The sequence below is a fragment of the Danio rerio genome, chromosome 17 (genome assembly GCF_049306965.1).
Source record: "Danio rerio strain Tuebingen ecotype United States chromosome 17, GRCz12tu, whole genome shotgun sequence".
In the NCBI taxonomy this organism is placed as follows: Eukaryota; Metazoa; Chordata; class Actinopteri; order Cypriniformes; family Danionidae; genus Danio; species Danio rerio.
This window is the reverse complement of record NC_133192.1, coordinates 20,131,545-20,151,741: the sequence shown is the minus strand read 5'-3', so window position 1 is coordinate 20,151,741 and position 20,197 is coordinate 20,131,545. Positions and strand designations below refer to the sequence as shown.

General features: G+C 33.5%; 1 protein-coding gene across 4 annotated transcripts in view; it reads right to left on the bottom strand.

Annotated features, from left to right (window-relative positions):
* si:dkey-288a3.2 overlaps positions 1-20,197 on the bottom strand; it is an 83,963-nt gene that overhangs the window by 2,869 nt on the left and 60,897 nt on the right. For 2 of the 4 annotated variants that reach the window (XR_012393320.1, XR_012393322.1), the window contains exon 11: positions 3,307-3,538. Coding sequence is in view for 1 of the 4 variants with exons in the window: in XM_073928376.1 (XP_073784477.1) it covers positions 7,134-7,304 (171 nt within the window). In the remaining 3 variants the exon portion in view is untranslated. Of the gene's footprint in view, positions 1-3,306; positions 3,539-5,243; positions 7,305-20,197 lie in introns of those variants that run through there. The other 2 variants (XR_012393321.1, XM_073928376.1) reach the window with 1 other exon arrangement.

The window sequence follows — 20,197 nt, the reverse complement described above, 5'->3', positions numbered from 1 at the left end:
GCATTATTTCTTTTGAGTTTTGCAGTGTAATTTACAGAATTTCTGCAAAGTATGTTGTATGCTGCAAACTTTCAGACTTTTTTAGTCACATCCATACGCTTGTTTATTTTCCTCTTTTAAGTATAAAACATGTTTCAGATTGATATTTTTCTGGTTGTTTTCTTATAGTTGTTGTTCTAGAGAATATAATCAGATGTTTGAATAAAATATTAACATATACTTTCTCTGTGAATTTATGTTTTGAGTTTTTAAGGCAAATGTCACATTCACAATGCTGAATATGCTCATATATCCTATTCTTTCAAAACTGGCAGATTGCTAAATGAACCACTAGATGGCAGTCTTAACTAAGCAATATAAGACATTTGCAGTCTTTCCCCGTCCATAACCATGAGATGGAGACAACAGAGTTCACACACTGCAGAAACATTCATTAATGTTTAACAATTAAACCTAGAAAATACACTACTTTTGAACACTATATAAATATATCTCAAACACTGTGCTCAAACACTGCAAATAGGAACATTTGGATCAATCAACCAAGAATATTGATTATACATTAAAGCAATTCTGCAATATAAATGCATGTTTTATACAATAACATGTTTTGTTGAGATTTTTTTTTTTGTTTTATTTTAGAGATTATTTTTACAGTTTTAATTTAAAATCTAAAAAAACATGTACATCATGATTATACTATTTATTTAAAATCAGATTTTTTAAAAATCAATTTTCAGTGTTTTATTTAAAAATGTCTAAACTATCTTTGCATCTTCAGATCAATAAATCATAATAATATTATTTAAAAAAAATAGTTTTTCCTTTTTAAAGGACAGAAAACATCCACTTTTAGATGTTTGTATTGTATCTCTGTAGATTTGTCTGTAGAATTTAATTGCAGTGCACATTTTTAGGGGCTGTTTTTTCAAAATGTGATTTCTTTTTAATCCCCTGCACTGAGCCTGTAAATCTCTACATCAGCAGCTCTCACAAGAAAGCAAAATGAATTTCGTCTTCATCCAGTGTTCCGATTTTTGTGCTAGAAATGTATGCAAATTGGCGCACGTTTTATTAAATTATGCCTAATTTGCATATTTAAAAGTAACATGAAAAAAAACTTAACACAAATCTTAACACAATCAGTCAAGCTGGGAAGTATGATAACTGTCAGGTTTTTGTTTTTGTTGTTTTTCGCCTTATTCACCTGCAGTGTCTTTAAATCCAGAAGTCTTGAAGTTGTGCGCTTATTCTTGTCACTAAGTATCTGTCTGCAAACAGTCACCCAAACCCATCTTCATTTGGAAGGGGGGAAAGTGTTTTGTTGCTTAGGAACAGTTGTGTGTGTCGCAGTGGGGTCTCCTTCTGAATATCATTATGTTCCCTTCAATCGACAAAAATGACACTTTTTTTTTCTTGTCTGCCAATATTTATCATTGGCTGCACTCACTTTGCTGGCCCTGAAAATGTCTTTTTATTGATTACAGGGCAGAGTCTGGGATTATAACTTACTTTGTATCAAAATAATATTCTAGATATCTACATTGAAAGGTTCTTTCATGCTGACAAACTAAGCAAAAGTAAAATGCATATAATGTTTACTGTTCGATATACCTTGTTTTTGCCCCACAAAGTCATTTTTTACTACTTTCTTGCTGACTGGAAGAGTAAAAGAAAAAGAGATCGATCCATTTTCCCTTCAACAATGCAGTAGTGATGAGAATGAAAGATTATGAAGTGGTGAGATGTAATTGTCTACGTCACGGCTGTCAAACATATGGCCTGCAAAAACATCTAATCCAACCAGAGGGATGATTTAAACAATAATATAACATAATAATAAATACAACATCATTTAGAAAATTAAGTGTATTCGCTACAGTATTTTATTTAGGATTAATGGAATATCTACAGATGGAAAAAGTTGAGGAACTAGAAGTGTGATATATTGTCTACTGTAATATTGCGAGAAAAACTCAAGCATTCAATGTGGGATAATTACTATTAGAATCAAGGCATTGCAATTAATTAACAGCTATACTGTATGTGAAATAATTAACTATACTCTAGTATCAAACGAGTAAGAGTTCAGTTTCTCCTGTTTTATACATGAATGGTTTTAGATAGCAGTCTAAAAAAATAATAATAATAATAAATTGGTTTTGAGAGACTTAAATTTCATACTTATTGATCTCTTGCATTATAACAAATTGTTTCAAACGAATCTGGAGCAAAAACATGTGATTAATTCTCAATTTGTGTGTATCAGCTACAGTATGTTATTTAGGATTTATAGAATATATACAGATGGAAAAAGTTGCGGAACTAGAACTGTGATATATTGTCTACTTTAATATCTACTATGATATTATAATTGTAGTTTTAAAGACCTGTGAGCAAAAACAGACAAGCGTTGGTGATCATGTGGGATGAGGCCTATTAGAATGAAGACATTGCAATGAATTAATAGTTGTTAACTAAAATTAACTAAACCGTAGTATCAAATGACTAAGAGTTCAGTTGCTCCCGTTTTATTGAAATAATCACAAACTAATTGTTTTACACATCAGTTCCAAAAAAAAAGAAAAATAAATTGGTTTTACGAGACTTAAATTTCATACTTTTTGATCTCTTGGATTATAACAAACTGTTCCAAATATGTGTAGAGCAAAAACGTAATTGTTCATTTGTGAATGAATCTATATCAATGATTCAATTATTTGAATCATGTAATTTGCCGCGTGTCTAAATGAATCACAGTTTTAGACGAATCGTTTGAATTGACAAGTCATTGATTCACTCATTAAGACAGCGACTTCCTAGCACCTGCTGGCATTTTGACATCTATGACAGGCCTAAAACAGCCAACAATGTAGGAAAACTGCATTCCACACAATCAATTTGTGTTGGCGCAACATGAAGGAATTAAGTTAACTTATTAAGTTTTTTATACATTTAAGTGGATTGAACATAAAATTATTAAGTTGTCCCCAAAAAAACTCAAGAAGTGTTCTTTCAGCTCATTTTAAATAAGTAGTTTGAACAAATAGCAAACTTTTTTTTTTTTTTGAGTGAATGCACCTTCACAAAATTTGTAAAAATATTGTTAAAAAAAATCGCTAAAAAACAACATAAAAAAACGTGTCTTCGGTTTTCTAGTAAATTATGTTGTGGGTGGTATGTTCAATAGTACCTTAATTCTCAGCAAACTAAGCTTTAAAAAATTGGCCTGCATGAGTGGACATTTTTCATGGATCCGGCCATTAAGCTAGTTTGAGTTTGATTTTTGTATGTTGTGTTACTCACGGATGAAGCAGACGGAGAAGTGAGGCCAGAGGACGCGGCGAGGAGCGGAAAGGTACCCTGCGAATCTGCACCCCGCGACTGATTGTGCACAGGATCATGTTGACAGGAGGAAAGAGGAGATGCAGACACACGTGCAGCAGGGATGCTGGTGCCGAGGCCGGAAATTCATCAAAACGGGGGAACACCTCCAAGAAATGTGCGTCAGACGGCATGCGCTCCTCTCCAATCGCCCCTTTGGAAAGTCAGAGAATTTCTTCCCAATGATTAATGACGGCTAGGAAGGGGGTCAGTAAAAGAGCAACGTGCATCATTAACAGAGAGAATTAAACAAGAAACATAGTTTTTTGTTTTACTTGAGATGAAATTGATGATGAATGAAATAGAATAAATAATAACATTTTATTTAGTTAGATGTTAAGGAAACATTTTCATTTTAAAATTAGAACTATAATTATTACTATATAACTATATAATAATAAATGCATTCAATTTATTTTTAACTTTAAATTAACTCATTAAAACCCAGGTAAAATTACTATATTGGAAATGTTACACTTAAAAGAACTGCGATGCACACTAACTGACAAATTCTCCATTTTTAAAAAGATTTGGGAACCTTGTATATTATTTTTGCAGATAGACTGAACTGATTTTTACTAGACTATTGTATGTTAATTAATTCATTTGATTTCATTATTTATTTTAGAATTCTTTTATAATGTCCCTTTGGTTTCATTGTCCATGTAAACCTTGCTTCAAATTAAATTTTTTGCCCCAGCCAGTTCCATATTATGATTGTAAATGTTAATCATCTATGCCTTATTTTATTTTGTATGAACCTTCCACAAGTATTTTAATCAGTATTAGATGGGTGTGAGGTATGGTTTTGAGTTTTGTTTTGTAGTAAGCTTAATTCTCTTTGATGGAGTACTGTAGTTCCAAGAGAACATTGATATATGGTCCATCTGCTTCTTGTAAGGATTTAGGCCGTACAGTATGAAGGTATTTGCTATGAAAATTAAAATAAAGAGTTTAAAAAAATCACGCAACCAAATTATTAAAAATTCATTTAATTAAACTAAAACAAAAAATACAAATAAAATTATTGACAAAATGTAAAAATAGTTGCTTACCTTGAATTTTCTAATTTGATAATTAGATCAAAGGATTGAATATACTGCAGTGTGAATAGTTTTTATAATTATATTATAAAATCTATCAAAATGTCTATACATTTATAACCTTTAGTTTTTTTTTTCCAGTTTTCTTTCTTTTGCATAATTTTACTAGCATAATTGAAACATGTTGTATATGTGGTAAACATTTTATTCCTCCCATTATTACATTTATTTAATAAATTCAATAGTATTTTATTTGCCAAATTGTCAGTATCTAAACCTTTAGTATAAATGGCTTACATTGAGAAATATTTACACAATCATGTATGAAAACTAAAGATAGCATGGATGCTTTTACCTGACTCATTTTATTTAATTTTTTTTTATTTACTTTTTTTATTTTGGTATCCATGCCTGTATATAAACTGACTTTAAAAAGAAACCTAAAAACTAAACTATTAACTAATGTAAAAATATATACAGTTAAAGTCAGAATTATTATCCCCCCCCTTTTTTCTTTTTTAAAATTTTTCCTAAAGGATGTTTAACAGAGCAAGGAAATTTTCACAGTATGTCTGCCAAGATTTTTTTCTTCTGGAGAAAGTCTTATTTTTTTATGTTTTTTTTTTTTTTTTTTTTTAGAATAAAAGCAGTTTTTAGTGAAAAAAAACAAAAACAATTTAAGATCAAAATTATTAGCCCCTTTAAGATATATGTATTTTTGATAGTCTACAGAACAAAACATCGTTATACAATAACTTACCTATAATTACCCTGCCCAGTTAACCTAATTAACCTAGGTAAGCCTTTAAATGTCACTTTAAGCTGTATAGAAGTGTACTGAAAAATATCTAGTCAAATATTACTGCAAAGATAAAATACATAAGTTATTAGAAATGAATTATTAAAACTATTATGTTTATAAATGTGTTGAAAAAAATCTTCTCTCTGTTATACAGATATTGGAAAAAGCAAATAAACAGGGGGGCTATTAACTCTGACTTCAACTGTATATAATAATTGTGACAACAAGCCCTGAGCTACATTTTTTATTTAAATTCCACATTGGAATTTGTTTCTGTATGTTTTATTATTTTCCAAACTCAGTACTCATGGCCATACTATTAAAAACAAACCAACACGGCAGAACATTTCCTAAAGTCAAAAACTGTAACAGCTAACCCCGGTCGGTCTCCCTCAACACAAAACTAAACATACAAATCAAAGAAAACAAGCCGCCAATATCCTCCCGTCAATGACAAGCAGGTGCTCACTAACAACTGTCCAATTTCTTGGGCTCCGACTGAAAAGTGTGTGACATTTTATCTTTGAGTGCAGCCGTAGACGCCGCATCATTGCTAGCGTCTGTGCATCTGTTCCCAACATCCTCGCGATCGGCTTTCAAAATGTGTTTGTTGCGGAGCCGAGGTGGGTTGAATCTGGCTGGGCGATGTTCGGCAGAGGAGTTGGGGAGACGGAAGCCTTTGTTAAAAACATCAGGTAGAGCGTGGAGGGGGCTGTTGGCACAGTGGCGCTTGCCCCCATGCTGTTCTGTCAATCTGCCCCTGCCCCGTGCCGAGAGGAGGAGGGGGGCAACCACCAGGGGGGCCGATCCTCCATGAGACCCAAATCACGCCAGACGAGGAAACATGGTCCCTGGCTAAATACAGTTATCCCCCCTCAGCTGTCAATCACCAAATCTTTGAGTAATTTGGGATTTGCCAAGAAAGGCATTCAAATCTCCGAGTGCCAATACTGTAGTTTTTGATATGCAATGCGCGTGGAACCGTTTGTCTTATTTTAGAAGCAGACGTCTTCCGTGCAGCTGCATTTCAAGTTTCTCCTTTTGAAGAATTATCAGGTAAACACCAATAATTGGTAATAAATTAATGGCACATGTTGTGAAAATTAAATCTAATTATTTAGGGTGAAAAAAAATCACGCAGGTCTATTTTTAAACAGAGCTTGGAAAAGTTAACGGAGATTCAAATCAAATCTACCAACGTCAAACTCATTTATTAACTCAGAAAGGTTGTTCATCATTTCACAAACATGCTCTTAATTGCATTGAATTTAAAGACAAACGGCAGATGATGCGAGTTCCACCTATATTTTCAGATGTAACACCTTTTCCATTGCTTCCGCACTGTAACGGCGATCTGTCCTTTGTTGCCGGCTAGCGGCGAGTAGCGCGTGTAAACTAAGACCCGTGCAGAGGTAAATCCCAGCTTCTTAAATTTAACATATGTTCTCCTTCCCACACATTGTGATTCTCCGCGCCGGCAGTAAACGATACGTGTGAGGGAGTTTGAGGCGCTCGCCGATGTCTTCTTGTCATCCAGACGACGATACGCCACATTAGCAGACGCAGGCAGGGAAGGGGCCTCATACACGAGTGTGAATATTAGGGGAGATGGAGCCCGAGCAAACAGGATTTAGAGCACACCTCTGTATCAACACAGATTTAGTCAGCGTCACCCTCCGGGGACACGAGGAGAGATGGAGGGAGAGGCTTCTCTTCCTTTCCAGATGATTCACGTTGGGAGTGGGCTTGCAAAATTGCTTTATGGAAAGTGGAGGAAGCCTCGGCGGGAACATTAGGCAGGAAACAGCAGGAGGGCCACTGTTTCATTAGGGAGAGAAGCTTCGGCTTTATTACTGGGATTTGGAGTTTTATGGTTATCGTTATTTGCTGTAGAATTATTATGCTTATATGTCTTCTAGACTTTGGGTGGGAAGCGCATCGGTGGTCTCGGTGCAGTCCGGTGGGTCTGGAGGAGCAGGCTGGAGACTCGTGCCCTTGGCAGCCGTTGCGTTTGCTGCGCACAGATCGGTGATCCTGCTAAGCAGAGTCTTCTGCGTTTCCATCAGGAAGTCATCCTAAGAACAACAGAAAGTGATAGAGTTGTAGCTTATTCATATTTAATGCGATACGCCACTGTTTCTTCATCAGTCCGACATGACTTTTCCATTAGCTCATGTGGAATTGACGTGTGAGCGATAATCGAGAGTAAAAAAGCAATCCTGGCTCACATAGGCATGTAAAATTTGGTGGGGACGAGCTAGCAAACATTGGAAGTGGATCATAGCTGTCTTGTGTGGCATCAGGTTTCGATACATTTACCAGAGCTCGGCAAAATCTTTGTGAGCGAAATCCACGAATTTGAGCATTCAGGAGTTTCTCATAAGGGGAAAAGTTTGCCATGCAATTCTCAGTCAAGTTTAAGCTGGTCATACAATATTGCTGCACTGGTCACATAAAAAACAAGACATTTCAGTCGCCCGCTTGTGGCTGGCTGCAGTATATGTAATACAAAATGAAATTACACTTTATTCCCCCCCTTGAAATGGTTTCTCGTGTAGTTCTAATCACATTTATGTATGAAACATTGTTTCTAGCAAATAATTATTTTTGCTAAAATTATAATTATTATTATTTATTTCAATTATACATTATTTGATCCTTAAAAAGTGGACTGTGATGTCATGATTTTATGTTACAATTGGTTCTGCATGAGTTTGGATGGGGGCTGTCTAGCAAGATGCTGTGTACATTGCATGACTTCGGTCTAGAAGACTAGTATCTGTATTGTTTGTTATATTTGTCAAGTAATGTAGTGTGTGACATTGGTATATGACAGGTCAACTAACTTGGGAGCATTGACACAACATTGCTTTCAGCCAAAAGTGTGAAAGTGTGTTTTAGGGACTATATATACAGTTGAAGTCAGAATTATTAGAATATAATATAAAATATAAAAATATAATATAATATGAAAATGAATTGAAGTGAATGAGACTGGAAGTCTTAAGCCAAAAAGATTAAAAGGGCTGTGCCCGCTCGTACGTGAAGTATAAGGTGAATAAATATATACAGTTGAAGTCAGAATTATTAGCCCCCCTTTTAATTTTTTTCTCTTTTTTAAATATTTCCCAAATTATGTTTAACAGAGCAAGAAAACTTTCACAGTATGTCTGATAATTTTTTTCATCTGGAGAGAGTCTTATTTGTTTTGTTTTGTTTTTTCCGGATAGAATAGCAGTTTTTAATTTTTTAAACACCATTTTACAAACAAAATTATTAACCCTTTTAAGCTATTTTTTTTTGATAGTCTACAGAACAAACCATCGTTATATAATAACTTGCCTAATTACCCTAACCTGCCTAGTTAACCTAATTAACCTAGATAAACCTTTAGATGTCACCTTAAGCTGTATAGAAGTGTCTTGAAAAATATATACTAAAATATTTTACTGTCATCATGGCAAAGATAAAATAAGTCAGTTATAAGAGATGAGTTATTAAAGCTATTATGTTTAAAAATGTGTAAAAAAAAAAAAGATCTCTCCGTTAAACAGGAATTGAGGAAAAAAATAAACAGGGCTAATAATTCAAGGGGGCTAATAATTCTGACTTCAACAGTTTTTTTTTTCCTAAAATGGTTTCAAAGTGGAAGTTGTTGAAAACTCTTGCGTTGTAGCATCCGTGTTATTGCCTGAAATGTGATTTTATTTTTTTTATTTTTAACTGCAATGGAAAACGTTTTGATTTTGGCAAGATCATTGTCTCAAGTCTACATCTTCAGCTGATGATTACTACAGTACAAACTCTTGTTATCAGTGCAAGATGCCAGTGACCATACCCAGGACATGTCAGCTTCATTTTTCTAGGAAAAAACAGACATGTGTTGTCCAAGTCGATGGCACAGACCATCTCTTTCCATTAAAATGTTTTTGTAGGTAGTTCTTATCACATTGATGTATGCACCATTTTTTCTAGCAAAATTTGACAGTATTTAATCCTTAAAAAGTGGATTGTGGTGTTAGGATTCTAGCTTTCTGATTGGATCTGCATGAGTTTGGATGGGGGCTGTCTAGTAAGATGGTGCTGGTGAACAAGGCATGTCTTCTGTCTTGAAGACTAGTATCTGTATTGTTACTGTTATTGTTCAAGCAGTGCAGTGCGTGACATTGGTACAGCATATGACAGGTCAACTTCCTTTGGGCCATTGACACATCATTGCTTTCAGCAAAAAATGTGTTTTCCCTGTTTCTTTACATGACAATGGTGTTTTAGGAACTGAAAATATGTTTGTTTGTTTTTTTAAACTGGTTTTAAAGTGGACGTTTTTGATACCACTAGCGTTGCAGCATCCGTGTAAATGCCTGAAATGTGAATCTGTGAAAACTGTACATCATGTGCATGCATTGTACGTGTTAGGGGTGTCATGTATATGAGATTTTTGTGTTTTTGGCAACATCATTGTCTTAAGTCTATGCTTCAACTGATGATTACTACAGAGCAAACTCTTGTTATCAGCGCAAGATGCCAGTGACCATACCCAGGACATGTCAGCTTCATTTTTCTACAGTGGAAAATGTGTTGTCTATCTTTTTTAAGTCTATGGCACAGACCATCAGAAAACACCTTGGTTTGAAAACTACTGTATGATCTCTTTCCATTAAAATGGTTTATAGGTAGGTCTAAATCTGACAGTATTTGATCCTTAAAAAGTGGATTGTGGTGTCAAGATTTTAGGTTTATGGTTGGTTCTGCATGAGTTTGGATGGGGCAGTGAAGGAGAACAGACATGTGTTGTCCATCTTTTTTTAAGTCTCTGGCACAAACCATTAGAAAGTAGCTTGGTTTGAAAACTATGTAATGAGATCTCTACTCCTCTCTATTACCAATGGACCTTTTGTGAAATGTCACTAATATTCCTGCCCCTTTCCTCTTCATAAATTATGACCGGGCAAGTTCTGGTGTGATTCCTAACAGTGACGAGGATGGGCTCTGCCTGGAAGTGGTGCCGCCTCACGGTGCCAACCTTTCCGACCCCAGCGGAGCCCAGTGCTGCGGTATACGGTACAGGCTGCCCACCCTCCCTACCGGGCGGCCCGTCTGCAGCAGAGCAGTTAATAAAGAGATTGATTATCAGCCTGTCAGGAAGTGACAGTTGGACAGAGCCACTCCCCATGAATGACAGAGGGCACGCACCGCTCGCAGCAGCCAAGAGCGCCAGAACCAGCACTGCGCCACCAGCACCTCCACACCGTGCCAACCTTGCTGCAGGGAGGAAGAGCCCCGCCGCGAGCACAGCCATCGCCTTCTGGAGCAGCAGCTACACGGCTGCTGACTTCACTTCCTGTGCCAGAGTCAGAGTTCAGCGCCGCTGCCTGCAGCAGACTCACTGCCGGCTCACAACAACAACACACGTGAACAGGGTTCCAATCAGATGCAGCATTCACACTTTTGAACAAATATGAAGGGTTTCTTTAAGGATGGATTTGAATTTTTAAATCAGAAACTTTGTCATGCCTTCCTGAGTTATCCTGGCTACTTATCAAAAACATGTTCATAGGTTTTATTTCATATTTGTCCTAGTTTCAGATTTTTTTTTTAATTCAGCATAGAAAAAATAGAAAGTAATGATTTAATAGATACTATACTACCATTTTCAGTTTGTTTGTTTTGACTTATTGCGTATCTTATAAACTTAATGCACATTTAATAATCAGTAATCTCTTGGGTTTCTAAAAATCCATTCTGATAAAGGTTTCCATGGTTCAGAAACGTACTGATTTTGTATATACCACATAAATCACTGTGTTGGGAACAGTTGACTCGCATTATAAGGGTGGATTAAATTTACATTTTTTTTAAATTTACATGAAAGTCTGATTTAAAATGCCTTAAACACTTTCCACAACTTTTTTATTTACTTTACCAAGAATATTCAAATATTTCCAAATATTCAAATCAATTTAAGATTTATTTATTTATTCATTTTTTTTTGGGCTTAGTCCTTTTATTAACCTGGGGTCACCACAGCAGAATGAACCGCCAACTTATCCAGCATGTTTTACACAGCAGCTGCAAACCATCACTGGGAAACACCCATTCACACAATCACACACATACACTATGGCCAATTCAGCTTACCCAATTTAACTATACCACATGTCTTTGGAAAACCAGAGCACTGGGAAGAAACCCACATGAAAACGGGGAGAACATGCAAACTCCACACAGAAATGCCAACTGACCCAGCTGAGGCTAGAACCAGTGACCTTCTTGTTGTAAAGCGATCGTGCAACACCGTGCCATGCGTCACCAAAACAGCACTTAAATAGAGAGAGAACCCTGAGCTCGGGGATAATTGATGCATGTCAATAAGCATATAAGGGGGTCAGAGATAAGGTAGGTCTCGAGAGCTCCCCCTTGTAAAGGGAGAAAAAGGAGGAGATGGGGTGGAAGGGGGGATTCTTCCAAAATAAAGATAAGGCAGCGAAATGTGTCTATTTATTGTAGGCTTGAATCAATCTAATTGGATTATAGCTGATTAGAGATGAGATGCCAGTCGTGATCTTGTGCTGCTCTCGAAATTAGTTTGTAAAACTTTTTTGCTGCACTTTTATTGTTTCATTCTTGTCCTTGTGTTTTAGATCAAGTCCGTTATAAAAAGGGCATATACACACAAACCATTTCAGAAGTAATCATTTATATATATATATATATATATATATATATATATATATATATATATATATATATATATATATATATATATATATTATCATTAATTATTTAGAAGAATTTTCATTTCCAGTAATTTCATAATAATAGAGTTAAAGTCGAAATTATTAGCCCCCCTTGGATTTATTTATTTTTTGTTCTTTTTTAAATATTTGCAAATTATGTTTAACAGAGCAAGGAAATTTTCACAGTATGTCTGATAATATTTTTTCTTCTTGAGAAAGTCTTATTTATTTTATTTCGGCTAGAATAAAAACAGTTTTAAATTTTTTAAACATCATTTTAAGGACAAAATTATTAGCTCCTTTAAGCTATATATATTTTTAATAGTCTACAGAACAAACCATCGTCATACAATAGCTTGCCTAATTACCCTATCCTGCCCAGCTAATCTAATTAACCTAGTTAAGCCTTTAAATGTCACTTTAAGCTGTAAGAAGTGTCTTGAAATATATCTAGTCAAATATTAGTTACTGTCATCATGGCAAAGATAAAAAAATCACTTATTAGAAATGAGTTATTAAAAGTATTATGTTTAGAAATGTGTTAAAAAAAACTCTCTGTTAAACAGAAATTGGGAAAAAAATAAACAGGGGGCTAATAATTCTGACTAACTGTAACTATTTAATACCAATAGGAATTGTATATACAATAACAATGTTTTTTAGTTTCAAAAAATAATTTTTATAATAAATAAATTTTTTTTTTTTTATAATAAATAAATAAATTTTTAATTTTTATAATAAATAAATAAATACAACATCAAAATTTTACTAACAACAACGTCAACATTTAAAAAACGCTCAAACATTTCCAGTCACGAATATAAAAACGCTCTAGATTGGGATTCTCATCTAATTATCCCAATCTCCCTTTGTTCTTTTATTTTAATCTGATTATCTTTGCGCTTCAATGTATGGCGAACTCGGCGAGTAAACATAACTGTTGACCCACTCAGCCTGTTGGACTAGCTTGTTTGTGGGACCATATGTTTCAATACTCATGGATTAGCAACAGTGCATTAGCGAGGCAGAAGTGGCTTCCTTCTAATTAATGATTTAGCACCTCACAGGTACACACACACACACACACACACACAAGCATCCGGCCCTGCTTTGTCAGTCCCCCTGAATGAAGGGCTGTCTGTGCGCAGTGGCAATCTCGCGACTGACTTTGTTTGAAGTCACTCTTGTCTGTCTCTTCGCCGGTGCGCCTGTCTGTTGGCCGCGTCCCCCTTTTTTAATGAAACAGAAGCGTTAATAGAATCACTGGGAAAAGCAGGTGATAAAAGTCGATCCGTCGAGCGCGCCTGTATCCTGAGTTGCGAGCGCACTGTTCAAACAGAGCATTGTTCAAAGACAATGCATGCAAAAGACACACGGGCTGCCGAAGGAATAAAAAAAAAAAAAAAAAAAACGAGAAAGGGAAATGAAAAAAAAGCTGCTCCCTGTCTTCAGCGAGATCAAAACAACTCCAAGGTAAAATATACAATGAAGGGCCCCCTGATCTGACCAGCATCTCAGATGAGAGAAGGATGCAGTCTTTCTGACACGTTACAGAGGGGGGAAAGGAGAGAGACGGAAAGCAAAATAAAGAGGCCTCGCCAAAAAAGTTTGCAAGATTCAGGCCTTATGAATGCATTCATGGAACATCGTGCACGCATTACAAATGTCAAATTAACGCCCGCTTGAGTCCAAATGATATTCCGAGCATATGAAATGAATGACCCTCAAAGAGATGAAAAACATCCCAAAAAATGGGAGGTAAACGGTTCATTTCAGCCCTAATCAACATATCGCATCCCCGGCCTGACAATGCGAATGAATTTCGGTCACATTCGGAGACTCGTTTTTGAAACGTCACCCTGGGATGTTTGCGATCAAGTGCTTTTTTTTTCTATATATACATGTCGGCGCTGAGCGAGCTGTCATTTTCTCATTGCGGGGAAAACAGAAGTCTCTTTCACACTTCATTGGCCATCGCCGAGATCAATACAAGGAATATGAACCAGAAGTTTCTGTGGAGAGAAGGAAAGGAAAGAGGAGGAGTGACGCTGCGTTGAAGGCGACACAGATGGACAAGAGCCTTTATGGTGGCGGCTCCTGCTGGCACGGTGCCACCAGCCCCAGACTCCCTTTGTTTGCCAGGCTACTAAACTAATAGAGATAAAAGCAGGTTCCCGCTGGCCAGGAATTATAAAGTCATTAACCAATACAAATAAGGCTGAGAATGAAGGGCCAAGGAGAGCAGGCTTTCTCAGACCAGCTGAATCTGAGAGGTTTGGGGAATCTGGCCGAGGTTGGACGTCTCTGAGAGTGTAAACAGCCCAGATTTACACTTCTGCTATTTGATGGGGTCTAAAAAAACAGGTCGTCCTGTGGTGTGACATGATAGAGCTAGCTAAACTGAATTTCTGCTGATTGTGGTGCATGTATTTATGAGTAGGCCAGACAGAATCTGTGGACCTTTTTTGCTATTTCTGCAGAGAATTTGTTAAAAACAATATCTGCTGATTTATGTGGAATGATTTTCTGCAGGTTTCATCAAGTTAAATTTAAGACTTTTTAAGAAATTTTTAAGACCATTATAAATGAGATTTTCGACTTGTACAGGGATAAATGCTAAAGAATCTTTTTAAATATCCCAGTTGAAAAAGATTTTTACCTGACCTGTGAAAAAACATTATAACTTACCTTAAGTGATTATAACTTAATAATACTTTATTTTTAAGGGGGTTAATGGCAAGATTGGGTGGCTATACATGAGCAAAAAAAATTAAGACCTAGTAAATAAAAAGATTTAAGACCTACAACACAATATTTCAGTAGATTTTAGACTTTTTAAGGCCTAAAATATATCTTTTGGCATTTAAGACATTTTAAGACCGTGCAGATACCCTGTTTACATATCTACTGTATTTTGTTTTAAAAGAGTTACAATTTACTATTAGAACCAAAATCAATAAAATGAATACAAAAATGTAAACAAAACACATTATACTAATAATATATGACTTTCCCCTAAATTTTGTAATTTTTATATTTTTTATATATATTTCAAGAGTTCACACTTAGATATGCTTGGCATGAGTAGCAGATTTGGCATGCTGTCCCGGGAGAGACAATCGGAGATAATTGAGCCCAAGGCTCTCGCCTGGTATATATGCATGTAAAGAGGGTCCGAGATCAAGTAGGTCTCCAAAAACTCCAGAAAAGGGAGGAAAAGGAGGAGATGGGGTGGAAGGGGGATCTACTAAAATGAAGATAAGGCAGTAGGGTAAAATGGGTCTATTTATTGTCAACTTGGATCAATCTGATTGGATTATTACTGATTACACATGAGAATCCAGCCGTGCTAAATCATATTACATGCTTCTCTCGAAATTAGTTTAAAAAATTCACTTAATTTTTAATACATAATTGTAATTTGTATTATTTTATGTTTTAATATTTTTCCATAGGTCTTGAAATGCATTTCATTATTTAAAAATAAATCAAAGAAAATAAACGATAATAAAATATTTTTACTAAAAATTGCATACTATACACATTTTATTATCATTATAGAACAGAAACACAAAATTAAAATATATTTTCTTATTTCTAAAAATAAATTTAAAATTTTGTATTTCTCTTCTATAATGAAAATAACAACAAAAAATAAAAAATGTTATGGCAGAATTAAATAAAAAATAAATAAATAAATCTATTGGATGTATATAAGATTACAACACACATTTAAGAGAGATGTAAATAAAGAATTAACTATCAATTGTATCAAAGATGAATTAACATATCAATATCTATCAGTACATCTTCAATTTGTTGTTTCATTGTCCAGCTATACAATCATTCATTTCTATTTCCCCCCAAAAACCTTTTAATTTCCATTTTCCTTTTATCTGCACAATAGATCCTCAGCGTGTCTTCCCTTCCCTTGTGTAATCTCAATATTATTTAAGGTAGCCATTGCACAATGGCTGTGAAAATGGGAGTCATTTAAGCCCTTCTCCCCAAGCAGTGGTCTTGGCAACTAAACTAGCTCATTTGTTCACTCTGCATTCCCTTGGACAGCCTTATAAATGGAGGCACTATCCAATTATTACAGGGGATAAAACTAGAGCTCCAGCAAACCATAGCAGAATCTATTACCAGCGAGAGTTTGTGTGTGTGTGTGAGAGAGAGAAAGACTGTGCCCATATGCCTCAAAAACTCTTCCATACAGGGCAGGTGACACATTTGAGACCTAAACATATGAATATTCTTCAACCCTGGCGGAAACACATTCTCTTATGATGTGCTGCAATAAATAAAATCTGTAAACCTCTAGTTTGCATTAAATGCTTTGCTTTATTGTAAAAAAAAAAAAAAAAGCATAAAAGCATTCTAAATGACCTTACATAGCACAATGGAAGTATGCATAACTGTTGAAACATTGTATTTCACCATGTTAGATGTATGCAGTTTGAAAGTGTATGTGTGCATGAGACCTTTGCGACTGGATAGGGTTTTATTGCATAGTGTGAAGCTGGCTTTAATTTGATAAACAAAAATAATGTAACAAAAAATGAAGTATAACTAAGGTAAACATCATCAGTGAATCATGTGAATTAAAGATTATATGGAATATGTTTATTGTGCAACTTACCTAGTGTATAAAGATCAATATATCTATATATAACACCCTGAAAGTTTATTAAAACCTTTTCTTAAAACTGTATTTGACATATTAAATACAAAAAATTATATATATACATGCAGTTTGAAAGTGTTTGTGTGCATGCATATGAAGGGACTTTTGGGATTGGATATGTAATCATTGAATATTTGTATGAATTTGGCTATAATTTGACAAACAAAAATAATATAACAAAAAATTAAGCATAATGTAAACCAAAATATTCAAATGTGTTTATATTTTATAATGAATCATGCAGATGTATTTATTTTGTAACTTACCTACAGTATAAAGATGGATATATCTTATAGAACACCCTCTAAGCTTATTAAACACGTATCTTAAAACTATATTTGACATATTAAATAATGATATATATGCAGTTTGAAAGTGTTTGTGTGCATGCATGTGAAGGGACTTTAGGGATTGGATATGTAATCATTGCATATTTTTAAATAAACCTGGCTTTAATTTAATTTTTAAAAAATGATGTAACAAATAATTAAGCATAATGTAAACCAAAAAAAGTACTCAAATAAGCTTATATTTTATAACAAACCATGCAAATTGAAAGATTATATGGAATGTGCTTATTTTGTAACTTACCTACAGTATAAAGATGGATATATTTTATATAACACCCTGGAAGTTTATTTAAAACATATCTTAAAACTATATTTGACATTAAATATATATATATATATATATATATATATATATATATATATATATATATATATATATATATAGTTTGAAAGTGTTTGTGTGCATGCATATGAAGGGACTTTTGGCATTGGATATGTAATCATTGCATATGTGTATGAAGCTTGCTTTAATTTAATAAACAAAAGTAACGTAAAATAATTAAGCATAACGTAAACAAATATTATTCAAATAAGTTTATATTTTATAATGAATCATGCAAGTTTGTTTATTTTGTAACTTACCTAGCGTATAAAGATGGATATATCTTATATAACACCTGGAAGTTTATAAAAACTTATCTCAAAACTACATTTGACATATTCAGGGTATATACGGGAATCAGGGAGGGAAATTCAGTAACTTTCAAGTCCTTTTTAAAAAATCTTTCCATACATATTAAAACCTAATCGCCACTTTAGGTTTCACCCAATAACATTGACAACATTTTAATGTAAAGTATATTTACTAAATACTGATTGTAAGAAACTAATTCTATACTAAGACATTATTCAACCCTAACTAAATAAAAACTAACTAAATAAAAATGCTAAATGGTGCCAGTAGAACTGTAGGATTTTATTGATTTCATAAAATACACAACAGCCCGATATTCAGATAAAATTCAGGCAAACCTTAGCATACAGCTATACATTGTAGAATCAAAAATGATACAAAATTTAGTAACTTGTAAAAAGAGCATTCAAGATTTCTTTAATACTTTTTAAAGGCCTTAAATTCCTCTAAATTGATTGATCAACTTTTAATCCCTTTTAAGACCCTGCGGAGACCCTAATTATTAAATAATGATATTTATATGCAGTTTGAAAGTGTTTGTGTGCATGCATATGAAGGAACTTTTGGCATTGGATATGTAATCATTGCATATTAGTATGAAGCTGGCTTTAATTTAATAAACAAATATAATTTAACAAATAATTAAGCATAACTTAAAGAAAAAAATATTCAAATGTGTTTATATTTTATAATAAATCATGCAAATGTATTTATTTTGTAACTTACCTGCAGTATAAAGATGGATATATCTTATATAACACCCTCTAAGCTTATTAAAAACTTATCTTAAAACTATATTTGACATAATAAATAATGATATATATGCAGTATGAAAGTGTTTGTGTGCATGCATGTGAAGGGACTTTTGGGATTGGATACGTAATCATTGCATATTTGGATGAAGCTGGCTTTAAGTTGATATTCAGTGATGAAAAAAGGGTTACTTTGGAAACTCTCTGATAATTGGCTTCTTAAAAGCATCTCATTTTTAACAATGTCACTGTGGCTGGTGGATGACAATTAATCTGTTTTCCAGTGTTTTCTTGGCATCTGTGCCAATTACTTTATATGCTAATATATGTAAATTACTCAGCATTTGAGATGCCAGTAAAAAAAAACTGCTTGTATTGTATATTATTTTTAATTCCTGCAATACAATTGAAGTCTTTTTTTTATTATTCAAAGATACTATTTTACATTTTAAATGCATTTTTTTTCATATTTGCATATATTTTCAAAATGGAAAAGTAATGCATTAGTAAAGCAAACAGAGCTCTTAAATATAGCTTAATTTTTGATAATAAATAATTCTTTCAGACAACACAATCAACCGATACTTTGCAACAGAAAGAATCTTGGAAACAATCAGACTTGCTTGCATCATTTCTTTGTTTACCACGATGACAATGAGAATTAGTCACGAACGCCGCAGCAAGCGCATTTATTTCTCCCTCCAACAGTCAAACTGCATTTTTACACTTACCTTACATCCTATTTAAGTGCGTCCTGGATTTCATATTTGTCATTGTGTCGGCACATTAATATTTTTCTTTTTTTTTCTCTTACCTTCTCTGTTAGTGGGAAAGAGGATAATGACTTCACCGCTAAGTAAATGTTAATGAATGCACTTCGCCATCTGACTAGGTCTTTTCTCTTAACATAAATAGCTATAATTACCAACATATTCTCTCTCGCTCACTCGCTCGCTCTATCTCTCTCTTTCTCCCTTTCTCACACACACACACAGACACACATACACACTCTATGACCTGCATGAAAAGTGTGCTCTCTATTGTCCTGTGTTATGTTAAGCTGTTTCTCATCTCTGAAGGTAGATGTCACTGTTGTACACTAAATGGATCTGTAAACTTCAGCCTGGAAGAGGATGGATGTTTACTGTTGGGTAAGAGAGTACGAGGAGAAAAAAAAAGGTCTCAGATAGATATTTGAAGGATAGGGCATCGTTTACGGAACATAATAATAATATTGTTTATAATAATAATAATATTAATAATAATAATAATAATAATAATAATGATGATAATGATAATAATAATAACAATAATGATGATAATAATAATAATATTATTATTAATAATAATGATGATGATAATGATGATAATAATAATATTAATAACAATAACAATGACAATGATGATAATAATAATAATAATAACAATAATAATAATAATAATAATAATATTAATATAATAATGATGATGATGATGATAATAATAATGATGATGATAATAATAATAATAATAATAATACAATAATATTAATATAATAATGATGATGATGATGATAATAATAATGATGATGATGATAATAATAATAATAATAATACAATAATATTATAATAATAATAATGATGATGATGATGATAATAATAATGATGATGATAATAATAATAATAATAATAATAATTTTTTATATTAATCTAAGTTTTCATATGTTTATTTTTATATGTTTTAAATGTTAATTTCCTAAATATAATAATTTAAATTAGACTTGAAATAGACTTTTGATAGACTTATATCTGTTATATTTTATATTGTAA